Source organism: Stegodyphus dumicola, chromosome 5 (genome assembly GCF_044657685.1).
Source record: "Stegodyphus dumicola isolate Sdum_Otavi_A_Nest chromosome 5, ASM4465768v1".
NCBI classification, from domain to species: Eukaryota; Metazoa; Arthropoda; class Arachnida; order Araneae; family Eresidae; genus Stegodyphus; species Stegodyphus dumicola.
Genome location: NC_140772.1, coordinates 137,847,561 through 137,866,275, shown reverse-complemented (window position 1 = coordinate 137,866,275; position 18,715 = coordinate 137,847,561). Strand labels below are relative to the sequence as shown.

The 18,715-nt window shown below is 33.8% G+C and overlaps 1 protein-coding gene across 1 annotated transcript in view; it reads right to left on the bottom strand.

Moving 5' to 3' along the window:
• Window positions 1-18,715, bottom strand: part of LOC118190192 (protein Obscurin-like) — a 735,887-nt gene that overhangs the window by 601,986 nt on the left and 115,186 nt on the right. Inside the window, exon 5 of the mRNA XM_085817109.1 lies at window positions 14,889-14,957. Within this exon, the coding sequence (XP_085673235.1) occupies window positions 14,889-14,957 (69 nt within the window). The remainder of the gene's footprint in view (window positions 1-14,888; window positions 14,958-18,715) is intronic.

Below are 18,715 nucleotides of genomic sequence, written 5' to 3'. Positions count from 1 at the left end.
GGATATCGCGAAGTAATTGATAAGTACTTAAAAGAAGGAATCGCCGAAGAGACTAACATTGAAATTGGACCAAAAACGTATTTTATGCCACATCAAGCCGTTATAAGATAAAACAAGGAAACTACAAAACTCCGTGTGGTTTTTGACGCTTCGTCACATGCCGAGAATTATTTGTCATTAAATGACTGTTTACATTCAGGTCCCAAGATGTGTCGAAACATACTGGAACTGCTCCTTAAGTTCCGTCAAAATCGAATTGCGTTTACAGCTGACATCGAACAAGCATTCTTGCAGATTTCTCTTGCTGATGAAGACAGAAACGCAGTCAAGTTTCTATGGAACGATGGTGAATTAAATGGAACCAAAACAAAGGCTCTTCGTATGACAAGGGTAATTTTTGGAGCAACATCTAGTCCGTTTCTTCTCAGAGCAACTCTTAATGTACACGCTGACAAATATAAGTCACAGTATCCGAACGTATTTTCCATGCTAACTGAAAATATGTATGTTGACGACTTAATCGCTGGAGCAGATGAAGAATCAGAAGCATTCGAGGAATCGGAACATGCTAAACGCATACTGAAAGAAGGTGTATTTAACATGCGGAAGTGGAAAGGTATGGAATGAAGAAGATTTTTCACAAGATTCGACTTGTTCTAAAGTATTGGGATACATATGGAATAGGTCAAATGATACATTTTTGATAGAAATTGAAGATTTGGTAAAAGATGCCAAAAGGATAGATAACATACCCACTAAAAGAGAAATCTTGAGAGATTTGTAGGACGTTTCTTTGATCCACTGGGATTTTTAAATCCATACACCATTCGAGCTAGGATTTTATTGCAAGATTTGTGGGAACAAAAGATAGCATGGGACACTGAAATACCAGAAAATCTCAGAAAGAATTGGTAAAGCTGGTGTGATGAAATAACTTATATTTGTAGTTTGAAAATACCAAGACATCAGTTTGCAGGTGCTGGGAAAAGGGATATAAAGGATGGTTTACAGTTACACTGTTTCACAGATGCGAGTCAGAAGGCCTATGGGGTTGTTTTGTATTTTCGTTATTCGAAAAATGGAGTCATTCATACAAGTTTCATTACGTCAAAATCACGAGTAGCACCTTTGAAAAAATTATCACTTCCCAGATTGGAATTGATGGGTGCTTTGATAGGCTCCCGCTTGTCAAAATACATTCAAAAGAAACTTCGGGACATTGATTTAATTGTATATATGTGGACTGATTCTAGTATAAAGTTACACTGGATGTGAAAAGGTGGAAGCCATTTGTTCAGAACAGAGTGAAGGAAATACAGAAGAATTCAGATGTCTTGAACTGGAGATATACGGCTGATGAACATAATCCAGCTGATTTGCTAACTAGAGGTGAAAATGTAAAACATCTGAAGCAGAATAGCATATGGTGGGAAGGGCCCACGTGGTTAAGAGAAGAAATGTAACACTGGCCAAAACCGAATTTATGTTACACAAAGAGCATTGAAGATTCCAACAAAGAACTAAGAAAAACATCGAAGGAGGTTTTCTAAAATTCATGCGTTACCTAACCTTCCGAAGATTTATTTAAAAGCCAAAATTACAGCAATTTACATCGAATTTACCGAATTATTGCGTGGTGCTTAATGTTCATCAACAATGTTAAAAATACCTCGAAATTATCAGGATGTTTGTAGGTTACCGAATTGGAAATGGCAGAAACTTATTGGATCAAACTTGTTCAGGAGCGAAATTTCACAAATGAAATACGGGCATTGAAGAACAACGAGAAATTAAGTTCAGTATCAAAACTGAAGTCCCTCAATCCATTTGTAGATGAAACTGGTGTAATTCGTGTTGGTGGACGATTAGAAAATTCAAATTTGGATTATAAACACGCACATCCAATCGTTTTGCCTGATAAAGATCATTTGACTGATCTAATTATTCTTCACAGTCATCAGGTGGTAGGGCACGGAGGAATAGCAGATGCTTTAAATCAGATAAAAGATAAATTTTGGTTGCTGAAGGCTTGTCGAAAAATTAAAAGTGTTCTGTACAATCATGTAGTAATCGGGACTGAGAAGTCGCACGCTGCGTCGTGCCACATTTAAACACTTTTCATTATGTAAATATTCTGTAACCCGTTTGCGTCTTCATTAAATATGTTTGTGTAAAGAAAGTATTTATCATTTATGGATTATTCCCTTCAAGATTTTGCAGATAGAGATGCACAGAGGAGAATTCAACTAGTGGCCCTGGCAGAACCCATTGGAACAAGGTAAGCAGGTTTGTTTTACCTGGATTAATTAGTTAGAAGTAACGATAACGATAGGAAAATAAATAATAATAAGCATTGTTTATTCTGCACCACCGAGTGACCCGATTCTTATATCGGCTGAAATAATCTAAATTATATTAAAGATCATGTTTTTTATACAATTTATAATGCGAGAGAAAAATTAGCTTCTTAAAACATTATTTCTAAATATATATTTTTAAAGCTGGGACTTGAACCAAACTGTCAAACTTTTAAAGTTTAATTTACATGATGGTTATAATAAAAGTTCCACTTTGAAATGGTCATAAAAGGGAAACTACTGGACCAAATGTTATCAAACTTGGGAATCGTGTAAAAGAGATTATGGGAATTAATTTTTCGCGGTAAAAAATAGTTAAAAAATTCACCACCACGGGGAAAATGACGCTGTATGCAATATTGTTAAATGAAATAAGACATGAAAACATCTGTTTAAAATGTTTAAAGTGTTTAATCGTTTCGAAACGTGTTACAAAGCATGTTAAATGTAGCGTCCGGCATTTTCCGAAAGCAAGTTAAATCCTGTTACTACATTCTCAACAGCAGCTCTTAGCATATCAGGAGGAATGTTACGGACATGTCAGTGTATCACATTTTTCATTTCTGCCAAATTGCTTAGATTATCACCATAAACAGTGCTTTTGAGATAACCCCATAGCCAAAAGTCACAGAGGTTAAGGTAGGTTTGGTGGGAAGAGGGGAAATGTCGGCCTATAAGACGTTCATTCGTGAAATGTTGCCTAAGTAACTGTGCGACACATGTGAGGTGGGGCCCAGCCCTGCATAAAAATCCTAGTATCTAAAATGCCACGTTACTGCAGTTCATGTATCACGAAACTTTTTAACATTGACTCTAAGTGAGATGCAATCACAGTGGTCCAGCTGTCGACTGCTCTTCAGAGAAAAATGGTTCAGTTATAAAACTAGCTGTCATTCAACACCAAACGGTGTGGAATGACTGCTATGCAATCGAATGCAATAGGAGAATGCAATGGAACTAGATAGATAATATGAGGGATTTCTTTGGCCCAAATCGATTAAAAGCGTTTTGAATCAGTATCTTCATGTTTTAGTGCCGAATTCAGGCTTCAAAAATTACAAATTGGCGATCTGTAAGAAAACGATTTCCAGATTGTACGCACTTGTGCGAGTGATTTGCGATCTCACATTGTCTAATCGCTAATTTGTGCTTTTCACGGACGAATTTCTTACTTACACGGATGGCGCACTCGACTTTTATCGAATTTAACGCCTTTAAGTGGTAATTTGCTTACTTCAAAGTTTCTTAAGGGTATACAACATATTAAACCCGTGTAAAGTTAGATTCCGACCCATATTTCGTTTAACAATATTGCATACAGCGCCATTTCGCCCCTGGTAGTGAGGTTTCGAACTTCTTTTTTTCGCGGAAAATAAATTCTCATGACCTCCTTTACGCGGTTACCAAGTTTGATAACATTTGATCCAGTAGCTTTCCTTTTATGACCGTTTCAAAGTGGATTTGGTGTATTTCATTATAGCAAAGCACACTAGGGCTATCTGCTTAAGGGAAGGGATGCCTTCGTGAAGGACTTTTTAAAGGGAAACTGGCTCGTATACACGTTACACATGGGGAAAACCACGAAAACGCCCCTGCAGCCTGCGCGTACGCGGGATTCGAACCTCGGACCGAACTACCAGTGTTCAGCGACTTTATCGCTCGGCCGCTGGTGAGCCCGTTTCAAAGTGGAACTTTAATTATAACCACTCTGTATATTATTAACTTTTAATTTGAAGCTATGCGTTATATGTATACAATGCGTAAGATTTTCGCTTTTATGGAAAAAATAAAGAATCGAAGCAAATACACTTAGGTTAATGGACCAAAACTGAAAAAATTTCCCCTCCCTCCGAAAAGAAAATATTGAAACTTCGACCTTGAATTTATTGGATTATCGAAATATTTAATTTGACTTATCTTCTAAGTCTTAGTTCCGACAGCAATTCCGTCAAAAATTCCGAATTACTTAAGCTGAAGTAAAAGATTTAGTATATATTTATTCACTGTATGTTAATAAAGTAATCATAGTGTAATAAAAATAGATTATAGAATTTACGCTGATGCAACTTTTTGTCTGAATGCGCAACATTTAATGAAAGAGAAGGTTTGTAGAGATATGTTTTTGACATGCCTCTAAAAGTAGATGTCATACTCCTTTTGTCTCTTCAATGTCAAAATCTTTCCTTTGAGAGGCAACTTTAGTTTTTGGGAAAGAAAAAAATCACAAGAAGACAAATTTGAGGAACATGCAGGACGATTGAGTACACATAGTTATTTTCGGAATACAAGCGATTCTCCGATTGGTTATTGAATAATGAAAAGATGCATTGTCATACAATACAAAACATTTGCAATACGTTTTCTGACTGATTAACGGAAGATTAAAAGTCATCTGCTTAACTCACAGCCATTTACAAATCAACTACTCGGGCAACTGCAGAATCGTTTAGATACCTGAGCTTGTAAGACAAACCTAATGTCATTGGATTTAAACACTTCTTTAATCTTCTGAGAACACTTCTTTAGCTCATATTCCAAGAATATTAAGTGAACACAATTATTGCAAAAGAAATTGAATATTCATTTGCACTACGACTTGGTAGTTTACTAACGAGTTAACAAAACTTAAATTCCTCTTTTTGTGTCTAAAAATACAACAATATTTTAAATATTTACAAATTGGAGATTTAATTGGAGCCTCACCAGTTGCCTAGCATTTGAAGATTGTTAAATACTAATTGTTTGTTGCGAAGTCTAACCCAGGCTTGCATGGTTGGTTTTCGTATAGTTTTCTAGGTTCTTTTTACAAAGGTTCTCTATGAAAGCATCTTAACCAAATAGCTCCCATGTTCTTTCTATGTTCAAATAACCAACTAACCTAGTTTAAGCGTGATTTCCAAGTGAAGTTACTAGCAAAACCCGAATAATCATTAAAAATCATGTACCTTGCCAATCGGGAGTAACATGAAAGATACGGCGCCAATAATTGAATTGCTGTTACGGTACACTGTTTCTACACTTAGATGGTCATTCCTTAATTAAATTATAACTGATTTGTAACTTCTACTAGAGCTGACGGTAAGAATTGAAGTGCAAATAAATAGTATCGTGGGCAATCTTGATTAATATAAAATTAGAAATATTTGCATAGAAAAATATTTGCATTCAGACAGAAAGTTAAAACACGCTACGCCTAAAAATACATTTTAGGATAAAAAATGAGTTGATTTTTTATGTTTAAAAACTTCTTAAATTCATTTAATAAACATCGTACCTTCGTTGTTAATTGAATCCAGAATGTTGGGTGTCGTTTATATAATTATTGTTATTTGTCCACAGAACCTGCTGACTTATCCAGCCATTAAGTAGCTGCAGATCATTTCTACGTAACCATTGAACTTCCATTAATTCGGTCACTAGAGGGTTGTATGTTTATATCATAATTTGACTTTTATAAAAATGATTATTCTAAATCTTATGTTTCTATAAAAATATACTGTGCTTTAAAAATATGGATGATAGTTTCAGCCGTTCTTTCAGCCACTTCATAAGCAACAGCTTGTTTAGAAATAAATTATGCAGTTAATGTCATAAAATATTTTCATAAAATTCAAATAAACATCAAACAAAAGTTCTCAGTTTTAGAAAATTCGATTTAAACGAAGTTAAAGTAGCAGACGATAAAACGCCGAAGATAAAAATTTATTCTTACAAATATTTTTTTAAAAAAAAGAAAGAAGGAGAGAAATTAAAAAAAAAAAATAGTTAAAAATTTGAATATTATCTATAATTTAAAAAAATAGCATTTCATATAATATTAATAAATATTTATTACGCATCATTGAGGAAAAAAAATTCATAAAATTAGTTCTCCGTAAAAATTTATTTGAAATTTAAGGTTAAAAATAGCTGTGGCAATTCACTGTAACAAAAAATCCATAAACCACATTTGGCGTTATTATCGCTCAAAAAAAGATGCCAAAGTTCAAAACACGAAAATATGTAAATTCGTGTATATCTTGTTACAATCTTGCGCTCACAAATCATCATGAGAATACCCATTTACAATTATTAAAGCATGTCTGCGAAAAAAGCATGTCTGTGATGTTATCGTCATGCGATGATTTGCGTCATGTAGGTACTTCATTTTTTACCACGATATTTTCGACGGCGATGTTTTTAAACTGCGAAGTTTTTTAACCGCTTTATTTTTCGACGACGATATTTTGTACTACGGTTTTTGCCGAGATGTTTTCGGCTGTAACCGTGAGGGATTTATATTTAATACTAAAAACAGCAGTATACATTTGTATGTATGTTTCCAAGGAAAAAAAAAAAAAATATGACACGCACTTTTATCTCGTTTTTAGAAGTATATTTAAGAAACGTAAAATTTTGACATGTAATGTAAAATCTGATAGCTTACAGATTTTTTTTTTGTTTTGTTTTTTTGTTTGTGTGTGTGTGTGTGTGTCTATGTATGTGTGAATGATGTTATCAAACCTTATTGATGTAAGTACATATTTTTACTTCCTTGTACGAAGTAACAAACAGGAAGTATTGTAATCGCGAAAAGTTTAAGGCATCATATTTCAACGAAAATGTCCATTTTGACCGCTATCGAATGCAATTTGACAATGTTTTTGCTTGACATCTGTACGTAAGGACAGAATAAAAGATTTTTTTCCCTCCAAAAAAATTATAAAACTGATTTTAAATGAATTCTGAAGAGAATTTTTCGTGACGTCTGTACGTACGTACGTATGTATCTCGCATAACTCAGAAACCAGTAGCCTCAGAACGTTGAAATTTTGTATATAGGACTGCTATAACATGTAGATGCGCACCTCATATTTTGGTTGCAATCGGCTGCACGAAACGTATATAAATATATGTATTTTTATATCCACTCTGTTACTTGGCTCAGTGATCTCAGATTCTTCATTCTTATATGTTTGAAAATTGTGCATTTTTTTTTGCCTTAAAAACGATTGAATTATGTTGTTCTTATCTTCCGGTTAAGTTTTTTATGCCTTTAGTACATCTGCATGCAATATTTTTAGAGTTATCTACAGTTTAAAAGTTGTTTTAGTGCGGCTAAGCCTAATTATTTTTGCAGTGGCGGCCATGTTTATTTACATTTAAAACTTGGCAAAATAACGGATTTGTTACCAATCTAGAGAAACTAAGCTTCGCAACAACAAAGATAACTCCTTTTATTATTGCGAATTAAATCATGCTTAATCCATTCTGGAATTTATTCCAGTGAATAAGTGTTTAAGATTTACTTCGTAATTTTTAATATAGATATTTTGAGTTTTTATGTATCTTTTCCTTGTCAAGAAGTGAGAACTGAATTAATTGAATGAAAAATGCGGAATCGTCTGTGAAAAATTGTTTCTTTTTTTGTTTTGTTTGCTTAATTTCTTTTATACATCGTTTTAGATTTATTATTTGAATAGAACAAATTAGATAATTCTTCAAATGATATAAATTTTATACATTCTGAGTTATAATATGAACGAAATGTAACGCTGTTTAGTGAACCTGGCGTCAAAGTGTCGCTATAAACAAATATAGTGAATTTTAAAGAGTGCATTTATTCTCTTGTGGTTTATGCGCTATCGACGAAGTAGATTTAATTCAATCCAATAAGTTTAAATGAAATGCAAGAAAAAATGCATGTAATTTAATATTCTGTACAAGGAAGTCATGTGGTGTACACATGAGATGCTTTTTTTTGGGGGGGGGGTCAATAAAAAGGTGCGTATTTCTTAATGCATTTCCTTTCAAACGTTTGCACAAAAGGGAGTGCATCGATTGTAGACATTTTTGAGTATACAGGAGACAGTTATCTTATCCGCGTGGACCAATGTCGTATCGTTCTAATTTATTGATGCTCTAAAACTTTCTAATTGGAAATTTTGCTTCACCTCTTTCAGTTTTCGATTTGCAATGCTTATCTTCCAAAATACGCCACTAGGCCGCTGCTGTGTTTAGCATTAGGTCGGTTATAGTTGCTTTACTATAACGCAGTTGTATAGCTGTAGCTGTCTCCGCTCGCAAGAATTTTCAGGTTAAAAGGGACTTTCCTGTTCACCCTGTATATATGAAATAATTTGGTCGTCCAAGACCAAGATGCATAAAGAAGTAGTTTAAGTCATGGCGGGCTTGAATATTTCTTTATTCTCTCTGAAAAACATTTTTGACATATTACTATTAATTTGTGCTAAATGTGCTCTCTGTTAATGAATTTTGCATTTTTTGAAGACTCTGCGTAAGAAAACCAGCAACAGCAACTCAGCTGCCGCGAATGCTGCATGTCCAAGATGTTGCTGTTCAGAGAGTTAAAGGTTGTAGGTTTCGATTCACAGATTTAAACTATATATTTGCTGAAGCCTTGTTTAAGTCTTTGCGCCATTAGCTTTGTATAAAAATCATATATATATATAATTAGCGATAAATTTTGAAATGATGCGGTTTAGATAAGTTCATTATAAGCAATTACTGTTTTTAGGAATGAAAGAGGAAATAACCAAATTAAAATACAGACATGTAGGAGAATTCAGATTAAATATTATTTTACATATTTTCTGTCTTATATGTATATACTGTCTATCTATCTATCTATATACAGTACAAAGTCCGAGATCCGGATGATCTAAAATATGGGCCTCAAAATCGCCAACTTGCTTTACGCATGCGCATTTTATTTTTTCCCTGCATAGATAAAACATCTGGAGTCCCGATTCTTAATTTCCCTTCGGCATCAAATAAATAGCTCGTTAGTAAAGTGAGTGAGACGACCTGTAAAAATCTTGAAATTAAAAGTGTGAGGTAGTTGTTTACGAAACAATGAAGCATTTACGGCTTTATAAACGAATCAAAATTTACAAAAAAATGTTCAGTATTTTATTTGTTTTATTAATATATCTTTCAAAGTAAGTTGTTTAAGCTATCTCATTTCTTTTTCTAGTACTTTCTATTTTATTATATAGTAGGCATAATATTTTTATTCAGTTAGAAAGTTCCATTATTCTAGTCTTGAAACAGCAGTGTCGAAAATTCCTACCAGACTGACAGTTGGAATCTTTTCATTTTTAACAATCGCTTTGTCACATTCTTCACTATCAGTAGCGATATATTTTTAATTTTAAACCATATAAGAGATTGCTTAAAGATTGCGACATTGTACCGCAATAGAAAACTTATTCTTTATTAATCATCGTTTCTTCACAAATTCCCAGTAACTGGAAAACTTCTCCTTTTGTTTGTGATGTTTGATAACCTTCACATTCGCTGCTTTCATGATCATTGTCACCATAAAATATGGTGGCTAGCCATAAATTATGCCAAGCAATTTTTAAAATATCTGAAAACATACCTTAGCATGACCTTTCAATGTTCCACACGGCAAATTTTACGTTAAAATATTTTTTTTTAAATTCCTGAATGGCCTTATCGCTTTTCGTAAATTTTGCATAAATTTAAAAAAAGATACTGTATATGCATTTCAGTGTGTGTGGGAAGCATTCTAAAATCTATTAGCTGAATAATGGATGTACAATTTGAAGGAAGCAGTAAGACAGTGACGTTATCTTTAACTAAAAAAACTTAAAGTGAAATGTGAGTCGAATAGTTGTCTATAATCAAGACAGATTTTGTATCATCCAGTAAACCAACGGATTTCCAATGTTGCCGCACCTTGGGTATGAAATGATTTTCCAATCAACCATTTATAAATGTTTTTATCATCCATGTTCTTTTATTTTGAACGACAGATGACGAAAACGTCTTTACTACTTTAAATGCCCGAGATTATGCATTTTTTCCAAGTACTAAAAGTTTATTTCTTCCTGCAGCATTTTGGTATGACAGCACCGTTAGTTTCGCCCTGGTATCTTTTGACACCTGTTGGAGTCTTTCCTGCAATTTAGGGAACATATTGCCAAGAACAAGCAGTTTCATCATCATTATAAATTTATTCTGGAGATAACTTTTCGCTATTAATGAATTTCATGAAGTCATCAACAAATTATTTAGGTGCTTTATTAGCTGAAGTTTTTTTCGTCTGAAATTTTTAACTGCTTTATACCGTGGCGATTTTTAAATTTGGTTAACCATTCCGACGAATATGTGCATTCAGTAAAGTTATTTTTGTCGTGAGATATTTTTGCTCGAACCATTAGCATTAGACCTATCAATGGCATGGCCTCGCTGCGACGCTATTCATTTGTCACTAAAAGCGAATTCAGTTGTCATTTTAGCCTAACAAAAGATCTTTCTGGTCTTCATTGTGACTTAAATTTCAGAATCCATAACAACAATATAATAATAATAATGATAATAAAATAATAATAATAAAATGTTTTTTGTTGTTAATGTGTGGGATTCTTGAATGCCCTATTCCTTGCATAATTTTGAGACGTATATACCTTTATCAATTTTCAGCAGCAGTTTCACTTTTTGCGACTTAATTGAAAATCCAAACTTTAATTTTGATAAAGTAGCTATAATAACAAAAAGTAAGAAGCTAGATCAAATTAGAAATTTAAAAAAGAACGCAACCGGCTATGTTAACTGAGTTTAACTTATGACGTGTATGGTGTTTTTACTAACAGTTATTTTAATTTGATAGTGTGTTCCGTCATCTTTTGTTTCTCTCGCGTTTTCTCTCCAGAATGAGTTAGGATGAACGAGAGTGTATTTAAACTGAAATAGCGAAAAGGTTTGTCAGAACGTATTTCGCTATTGAGTGCGCATGTTGTTGTTTCTTCTCAACTGTTTGAATTTTGGATCTCGGCTTCGCATTCTTACCGCCGAAGTTTAATATCATGCGCCGCTATAGGGTTCTTAGTCTTGAACTACTAGCTTATCTTTTTAATTTGGTTTAGTTCACCATTATCTTTATTTTTTTGGGCTACAAGTGGATAGTGGATTTCTAAGCACAAAGACTCTTCCGTCTGTAAATAATTGAGTTCAATAAAAGGGCTTTTACACCCTTCTCCTGTTGTGTTCAACTTCTACTCTTAGCTATAAGTTACAAGCAGACTTTGAAGATAGTCTAGTAGCAGTTTATGCTAGTCAAGCAAATTAAAAAGTATGAGTAATATCGCATTCCAAACAACTATGTATTGGTGCTTCAGTATGTACATGTGCTTCAGTTATTGTTTAAGTCAGATAGGAAAATACTAACCTCTAACAACCACTCAAGAGGCTGATGGTGTCGTCATGTCAATTGTGTAACTGATACAGGCACACTTTTATCGCACTGTTTTTGCAACCGTGGAAGATGCGAAGAGTAAGCGGTGTGGTGGTGTATTTAATTATGACAAAGCACACTAGGGCTATCTGCCTAAGAGGAGGGATGCCTTCGTGGAGGACTTTCTAAGGGAATCTGGCTCGTATACTTGCTATACATGGGGAAAACCACGAAAACACCCATGCAGCCAGCCCGTTTGCGGGATTCACACCTCGGACCGAACTACCAGTGTTCAGCGACTTTACCGATCGGGCGCTGGTGGGCCGCGAAGAGTAAGCATTTCCTTTTTTGTGGAAAGAGGGTGTGAAAATATCAGAAATCGTTCAACGTATGCGAGGAGTATTCTGATCTCATGTTCCCACATGTGTACCCATGTTTGAGAAAAACCTTACGGAGTGTTCGATTTGAGGATTTAACCATGCCATTAACAGGTGTATTAAGAGACATCGAAACAGTTCTTTGAGAAAAGAAAAATTATTTTTCATTTATATCAGTGTATTCATTTAAATAGGGATTATGTTAAAAAACTGCATTCTAATATTGATGAAATTTGACGAAATTAAATATTAAATTCCTAGAACTTTGCAAACATTCATCATTTAAGAACGATCACATTCAACTGCACATAAATTAACAGTCCCGAATTTTTGCTCTAAAAAACTGAAAGGCTTTAAAAAATTTATAGCGAATTAAATTCAAATCATGTAATTAATTTATATATATATATATATATATATATATATATATATATATATACATTCAATGAACCATCTCTGACGTATCTAAAACGATGAAGTGGCCAGTATTTTTTAGAACATAAATTAACATAAATACTAATAATTATAATAGTCAATCTCACTAACCCGATCGAGACCGAATAATGAAATATGTAGTAAGATGACCACCAAAGTGTCTTAATTTTGCTAATAAAGTAAAATATTTTATATACTGATCAAATCATGAAGTTGTATTTTTAATTCTTAGAATAAACTGAAACCCTTTTTTTAGAAAACAGTTGTAATTATTTCTAAATTATCAATTTTAGCCCTTTTCTTTTCTTTTAGCCTTCCTAGCACATAGGCTTGATTCGAAAATTATGATATAACACTCTATAAATGACTCATAACATTTTATTAACTCTTTTTATTAGTTCTTTTCTGTCTCCACAGCAGAAAATGATAACAAATCAATGTTATACGAACCAACATTACTCTTAAAGTTAGTTCCTGGAGAACCGTAAGGAAAGTCAGATGACGTATCATCCCTTCGTCATTGCTAAACAGAGTAACATAAATTCAAAAGAAGGCTTAAAATAAAAGCCTTTATTTCCTCGACAGCCTGATATCTACACAACGTGCGTTATAACAGAAATCAAATACCCGCATTTCCGGCAAATTCATGAACAAATGCTAAATAGTGAGATTAAAAAATTAAATTACTAAGTAAAACGTGCCTACAAGATTTCTCTAGCAATTACAGCTAGCGAAGCTAAAGCCGAATTAATATCTGACTCTTCATTAACTAATTTAAATACATTTACTAATTTACAATCTGGTTGGGACCAATGAAAGTAGAAGACAAAATGCAGGCTATAAAAATTCAAGTGTTGTTAAAATGCAGACGAAACACACGCTAGAAATGTCTAAGAGGTACTAAGTTAGTTCTTTTCTGTTTATTAAATAATTATAACCTATTTAATTTATTTCGATGTTTTCATTTCGGTACATGCATGTATGAAGTTTAATATTTTAATTTAATTAATTTCTTTAATCTTAAGTCATTAGCGTCAAAGCCTTATTTGGAAGCACGATTTCAACCTTTGAAGGTTCTGCTCACGGTTTGTTACAAAGAAAGTTAGAAGCAAAATGTGATGGATGATCGAGAGTAATAAGTGGTTCATTAAGTTCAAACTGCCTTTTAAGAAGAGGAAGTATTAGCTAAAAGAACAAATTAAATAAGCAGATTTCATTCATTGGATTCAATATTTTAAGCAATGAGTGTTTTAAAGTTAAACAAAATTAATAATATAGTTTTATAAGGTATTTCTTCCGCATGCCTTTGTGGTGTAATGGCCAGCACACTCGGCGCGTATTCGTATTCGAGAGTGCCTGCGAGGGCATTGCTCATTTTTCATCTCTCCTGCTTCCAAAAAAGTCTAATGTCTCTACAGTGGCGCCCGAACTAAAAAAAGGTAAAGAATGATGATTCTGCAGCACTAGGATTTGGTGATTGGGTTCCCTAATCCCCAGTTGCCCTTTAAAAGGTGATGGATGATGTATATAAGGTATTTCTCCTGCTTTCGTAGCATGCCTTCGTGGTGTAATGGCCAGCGCACTCGGTGCGTATTCGAGAGGTCCGTGTTTCGAGTCCCGTCGCGAACATCGCTCATTTTTCATGTCTCCTGCTTCGAAATAACCTAATGTCTGTATAGTTTTATTGAAAAAAATAAATTAATGAGTGTTTTTAAGATTAATAAACAAAACTTAAAACGTAAAACATTTGTAATTTTTTATAAGTTTCTGAATTCTATAAACAAGTTAAAACATTTATATTATAATTTAGGAAATAGTAAAATGGCTAAATTGCTTATGCACTCCAAACTGTTTAGAAAAGGAAATGCTAATTAACTGTTATATCGCAGTACTATTTCAATATTCAGTATTATCGATTTGCAAATCGATAATGATTGTCACCCACACTCATCTTATCTAAAACAAATTCCTCTAGAGAAGACCAAAATAATGTGAACAATGGATCGTTGTCTTAAACAGGGTTCGTTGTATTTAGTTTATATATTTTAGTCTGCAAAAGAGTGAAAATCATAAAAGAAATCAATTCATTTTGCAGGTAGGAAAACTGTTCACTTTAATTAGCATTAATAACGCACTGACTTTCTAACGCGTTGTAAAATTTTGAGCCTATCATTTTTGGAGCTTGAAGTCGATGCTTGTCTTTACTAGAATTCAGAACTCGAACTCAGTTCAAGTTTTATAAGTGCTTTTCTCTGCCTTATTTCTTTAAAATTAGGAGCTGCATGATGTTTTCTTGGCCTTCAATTTTCTCGAATAGGAACGTTACTCTTTTTGCATGCAGTTTTTTCTGTTTCGCTTGTAATTAGAAAAAAAAAAAAAAAATCCCGCATAACCAAGATTTTTCTCCTCGCAATCAGCGTTTTTTTTAATAAGTAGAAATGATGTCCAATTTTATACATGCTTTTAATCAATCATCAGCTAGTAATATATTGATTTGTAAATAATAAAGAAAATCACCTGAGGGACATTCATCAGTTTGGGATCCATCGTCGATGAGAATTAATAAGCCTGACTGTCTGCCATCTCCTGAAATTGAAACATAAAATTTAAAATATCAGATGCGAACACCACATGACTTCTTTTTACGGAATATCAAATTATACGCATTTTTTGCTGTATTTAATTTAAACTTATTTCCTCGAATTTCATTACAGATAGATTTCTCATTCAATTAATTCAGTTCTCACTTCGCGGCAAGGCAAAAAGGCATAAAACCTCAAAATATCTGCATTAAAAATTGAAAAATATAGAAAAACGTAAAACATCAAATACAGTTAAAACAAGTAAAAAAATTTTACAATTAAAATTAGAATTTGTACGCAAAAACAAGCAGTTCGGCCAACAGGCAAGAAGGCAGATTTTTCGGTGCGTAAAACTGAAAGTTTACTTTTGATCCCACTCGGCAAAAACACTCTGAATAATTAAATTAAAAAGTATATCTAAATTAAAAAGACACTGAATGTGCAGAAACTGACTTAATTTACTATTCTGCTAAGTTTCAAATGTAAACAAGTATGGCTGCTATGGTTAAAAAAAATAAGCTCAGCCTCACTTAAACAACTTTTAAATTGTTGATAATTCTCTATAACTATTACATACAGATTACTAAAGGCATCAAAATCTTAAACGGAAGATAAGAACAGCATAATTCAATCATTTTTTAAACAAAAAATGCACAATTTACCAACATTTAAGATAAAAAAAATTGAGCTCACCAAGCCGAATATATATATTTATATACCTTTGGTGCGGTCCATTGCAATAGAAAAGGGAGGTGCACAACTGCATGTTATAGCAGTCGTATATACAAAATTTGAACTTTCTAAGGCTACTCGTTTTTGAATTATGTGAGATATATACGTAGGTACAGACATCACGAAAAAAATCTCTTCTGAATGTATTTTATAATCCGTTTGAGGGAAAACAGTCCTTTATTCTATCCTTACGTACAGATGTCACGAAAAAACATCGTTAAATTGCATTCTATAGCGGTCAAAATGGATATTTTTGTTGAAATATGATACCCGTAATTTTTCTTGATTACAACACTTACTTTACTTCGTACAAGGAAGTAAAATTTTTAAATTAAGTTAAAGAACAAACAGTTAAGATTCTATAATTAAGACACAATAACACACCGAATAAATACTAATTCAGAAGTCAAACAACAAAAATCAGCGTTATATTTTCAAAATTTTAACAGTGTGTGAAAGTTTCTGTTTCACAGTTTCTGTGAAAATTTTGAAAATATAATGCTGACTTTTGTTGTTTGACTTCTGAATTAGTTACGATTCTAGTTTAATGTTGAAAACTGACTCGAACTTGTATGTTTGCTTTGTGACACATAAGATTCCATAAAATATTGACATTTTAATGATAAAAAATATATATTACTGGATGCACGTAATAATTAAATTATCGAAAAACTGAAAACGGTTTTTTAAGATGACGAATATTTACTAGTACTTACATATGATATATACTTTTCAGCATAAAAAAGCGTGGGTATCCGAGTACCAATAAGAGTATCCGAATGGAACGAAATTGCATATGTCTTTACCTTAGAATAGAATAAGTCGAATGATTAACTTTTGGCTGCCAATGACTAACTATCTGGAGGTCCAGCGCATTGCAACGAAGCATTTTGATGGTGTATAAGCAGAGGACATCCCAGTGCTAAGGCATGCGCTGTGGTGAGGAACATGAATCCTACAAGTGCATGAAAGGTAAAAATGAACCACCAAAGTACGCGAACTACTGCTTGAAAATAGGCCACACCGCAAATTTCTGCGGCTGTGAAATGTTCCCAATACAGAAAGTCACCCCTCCAGTTAAAACATACGCAGGCAACAAATCCTGCTCTCAAGCCTGACAACTAGTCTTGTCCCTGAATCGCTCAGTGAAGCTAAGCAGGTGCTAAATGAACTTAAAATGTTTGTTTCGCTCATCAAAGACTCCATTCTACCACTCCTCTTCAAGCAAATGACTAATAGTTCCCTTGCATCTCAAGACTGTGCCACTAATAGTTCTGTTAATGAATAGTTATACCCGAACAATTACTCCATTCTGTTTCGCAGTGTGGAATGCCAGTGGCTTCCATAATAGGATCTATGAATGCAACATTTTCTCTACACTCACGATATCGATATTGGGATTATTATTGAAACCCATTCTCAGCCATGTCACCGCCTGTCTATCCCCAATCATCGACCGAAAATTTGTGTGATCACACAAATCACCGTGGAGGTGGCTTAATAATTTATGTCAAGCGGGAACTTTCAGTCTTGCCTTATGGAAGAGTGGAGGCTAAAGATGTACACTGGTATGCAAAACTTAAGCAACAATATAAATTTTAATCAGATAGCCATAAAATTTCAGGAAAAGGGTTCTTGCGATCAGTACAATGAACACGCACTTCAGTAGAAGGGTTATGCGTACTCAAATATCAGGAACAAAACATCACAAGCGACGTGAGCCTACGCAAAAAGCGTGCGGTCGACGCGCCCAACTGAAGACTGAAGGAAGGACGGAGACGCAATTAAAGACATTCGGTTCAAGTAAGTTTTTTCGTGAAATATGGTTAGAAGAAATCACCTGGATGGCTTCGCACGTGGAAGAATGATTGGAAAGCTGGAGGAGAAGCGTAGTGTGACCAGTGTAGTTGAAGAGTTCGGAATCAACAAAAGTGTCGTTTTGCACTCTTGGAAAGCCTTCCAAACTATAGGTACGGCTGTTAGAAAGGTTGTTGGTGGTAGCTTCAGGAAAACAACTGCAGTGGATGGCCAATATGTCGTCCTGCAGGCGAAAAGAGCCCGAAACCAGTCAGCAAGCGCCAAAGCTCAGCAAGTGTCGGGCGACAAAGTTTTACTACGGGGCGACAAAGTTTCGCGGTTTACTGTGTCCAGACGCCTTCACAAAGGTGTCCTATTCGCCAGTCTTCTTGAACGCTGCATCCCTTTGAAAGTTGGCCATATGCTGTAGGTTTTTCCCAAGTTTACCATAACAGCTTTATACTCACATGTTACGACGACACTGCCGTGGCAGTTAAGTCTGTGAATATAAATCATGCAATTAAAAACTGCTCATTTATAGGTTTTTATTTTAAAAAAATTCTTTGAATGTAAAATTTTGATATAGTGGTGATACAAATGTTACAGAAAATTTTTTACACTTTTACTAAGAATGTTATAAAGAATGATACATTTCACAGAGAATTAATCACGTATTAAATATTAAAAAAGGATAAATAATTAAAAAATAATGATAGATTAACTAAATGAAAATAATAAATTAAAACTTAAGTGATTCAAAAACACGTGGTTCATGAAATCGTTCTCACAAATCAAAAAAGTATGTTCGTTGCCACAGCAAATAAAACTTTTAAAAAATACGATCGTTGCGAAAAATAATAAAAACTTTGAAAACATAGGATCGTAGCCACACTATGAAAATGAAACTATACATGACGTCATTCCACTTCGTCTCTTCCGGTTGTCACGTGATCCAAGATGGCGAAGGCCACGCTCTTTTTCTGTGACATTACTTCCGTCATCCGGTTACGGGCGCTTTCTACTAATAATAATAGCTAAAAATGAAAAAATTAAAAGACTTATACTGCTTTGAGATTGTTGCTGTTTATAATAAGATAGTTCATTAGGGTCTGAAGCTTCTGGCGAAGAAATTTACTCCTGATAATCTACTGAAATCATTCACGATCATTGTTTATTGTGCAAGGCTGAAAATGTAGATCTTTGGTTATTGACACTGAAAAAAATAGTGGTCTA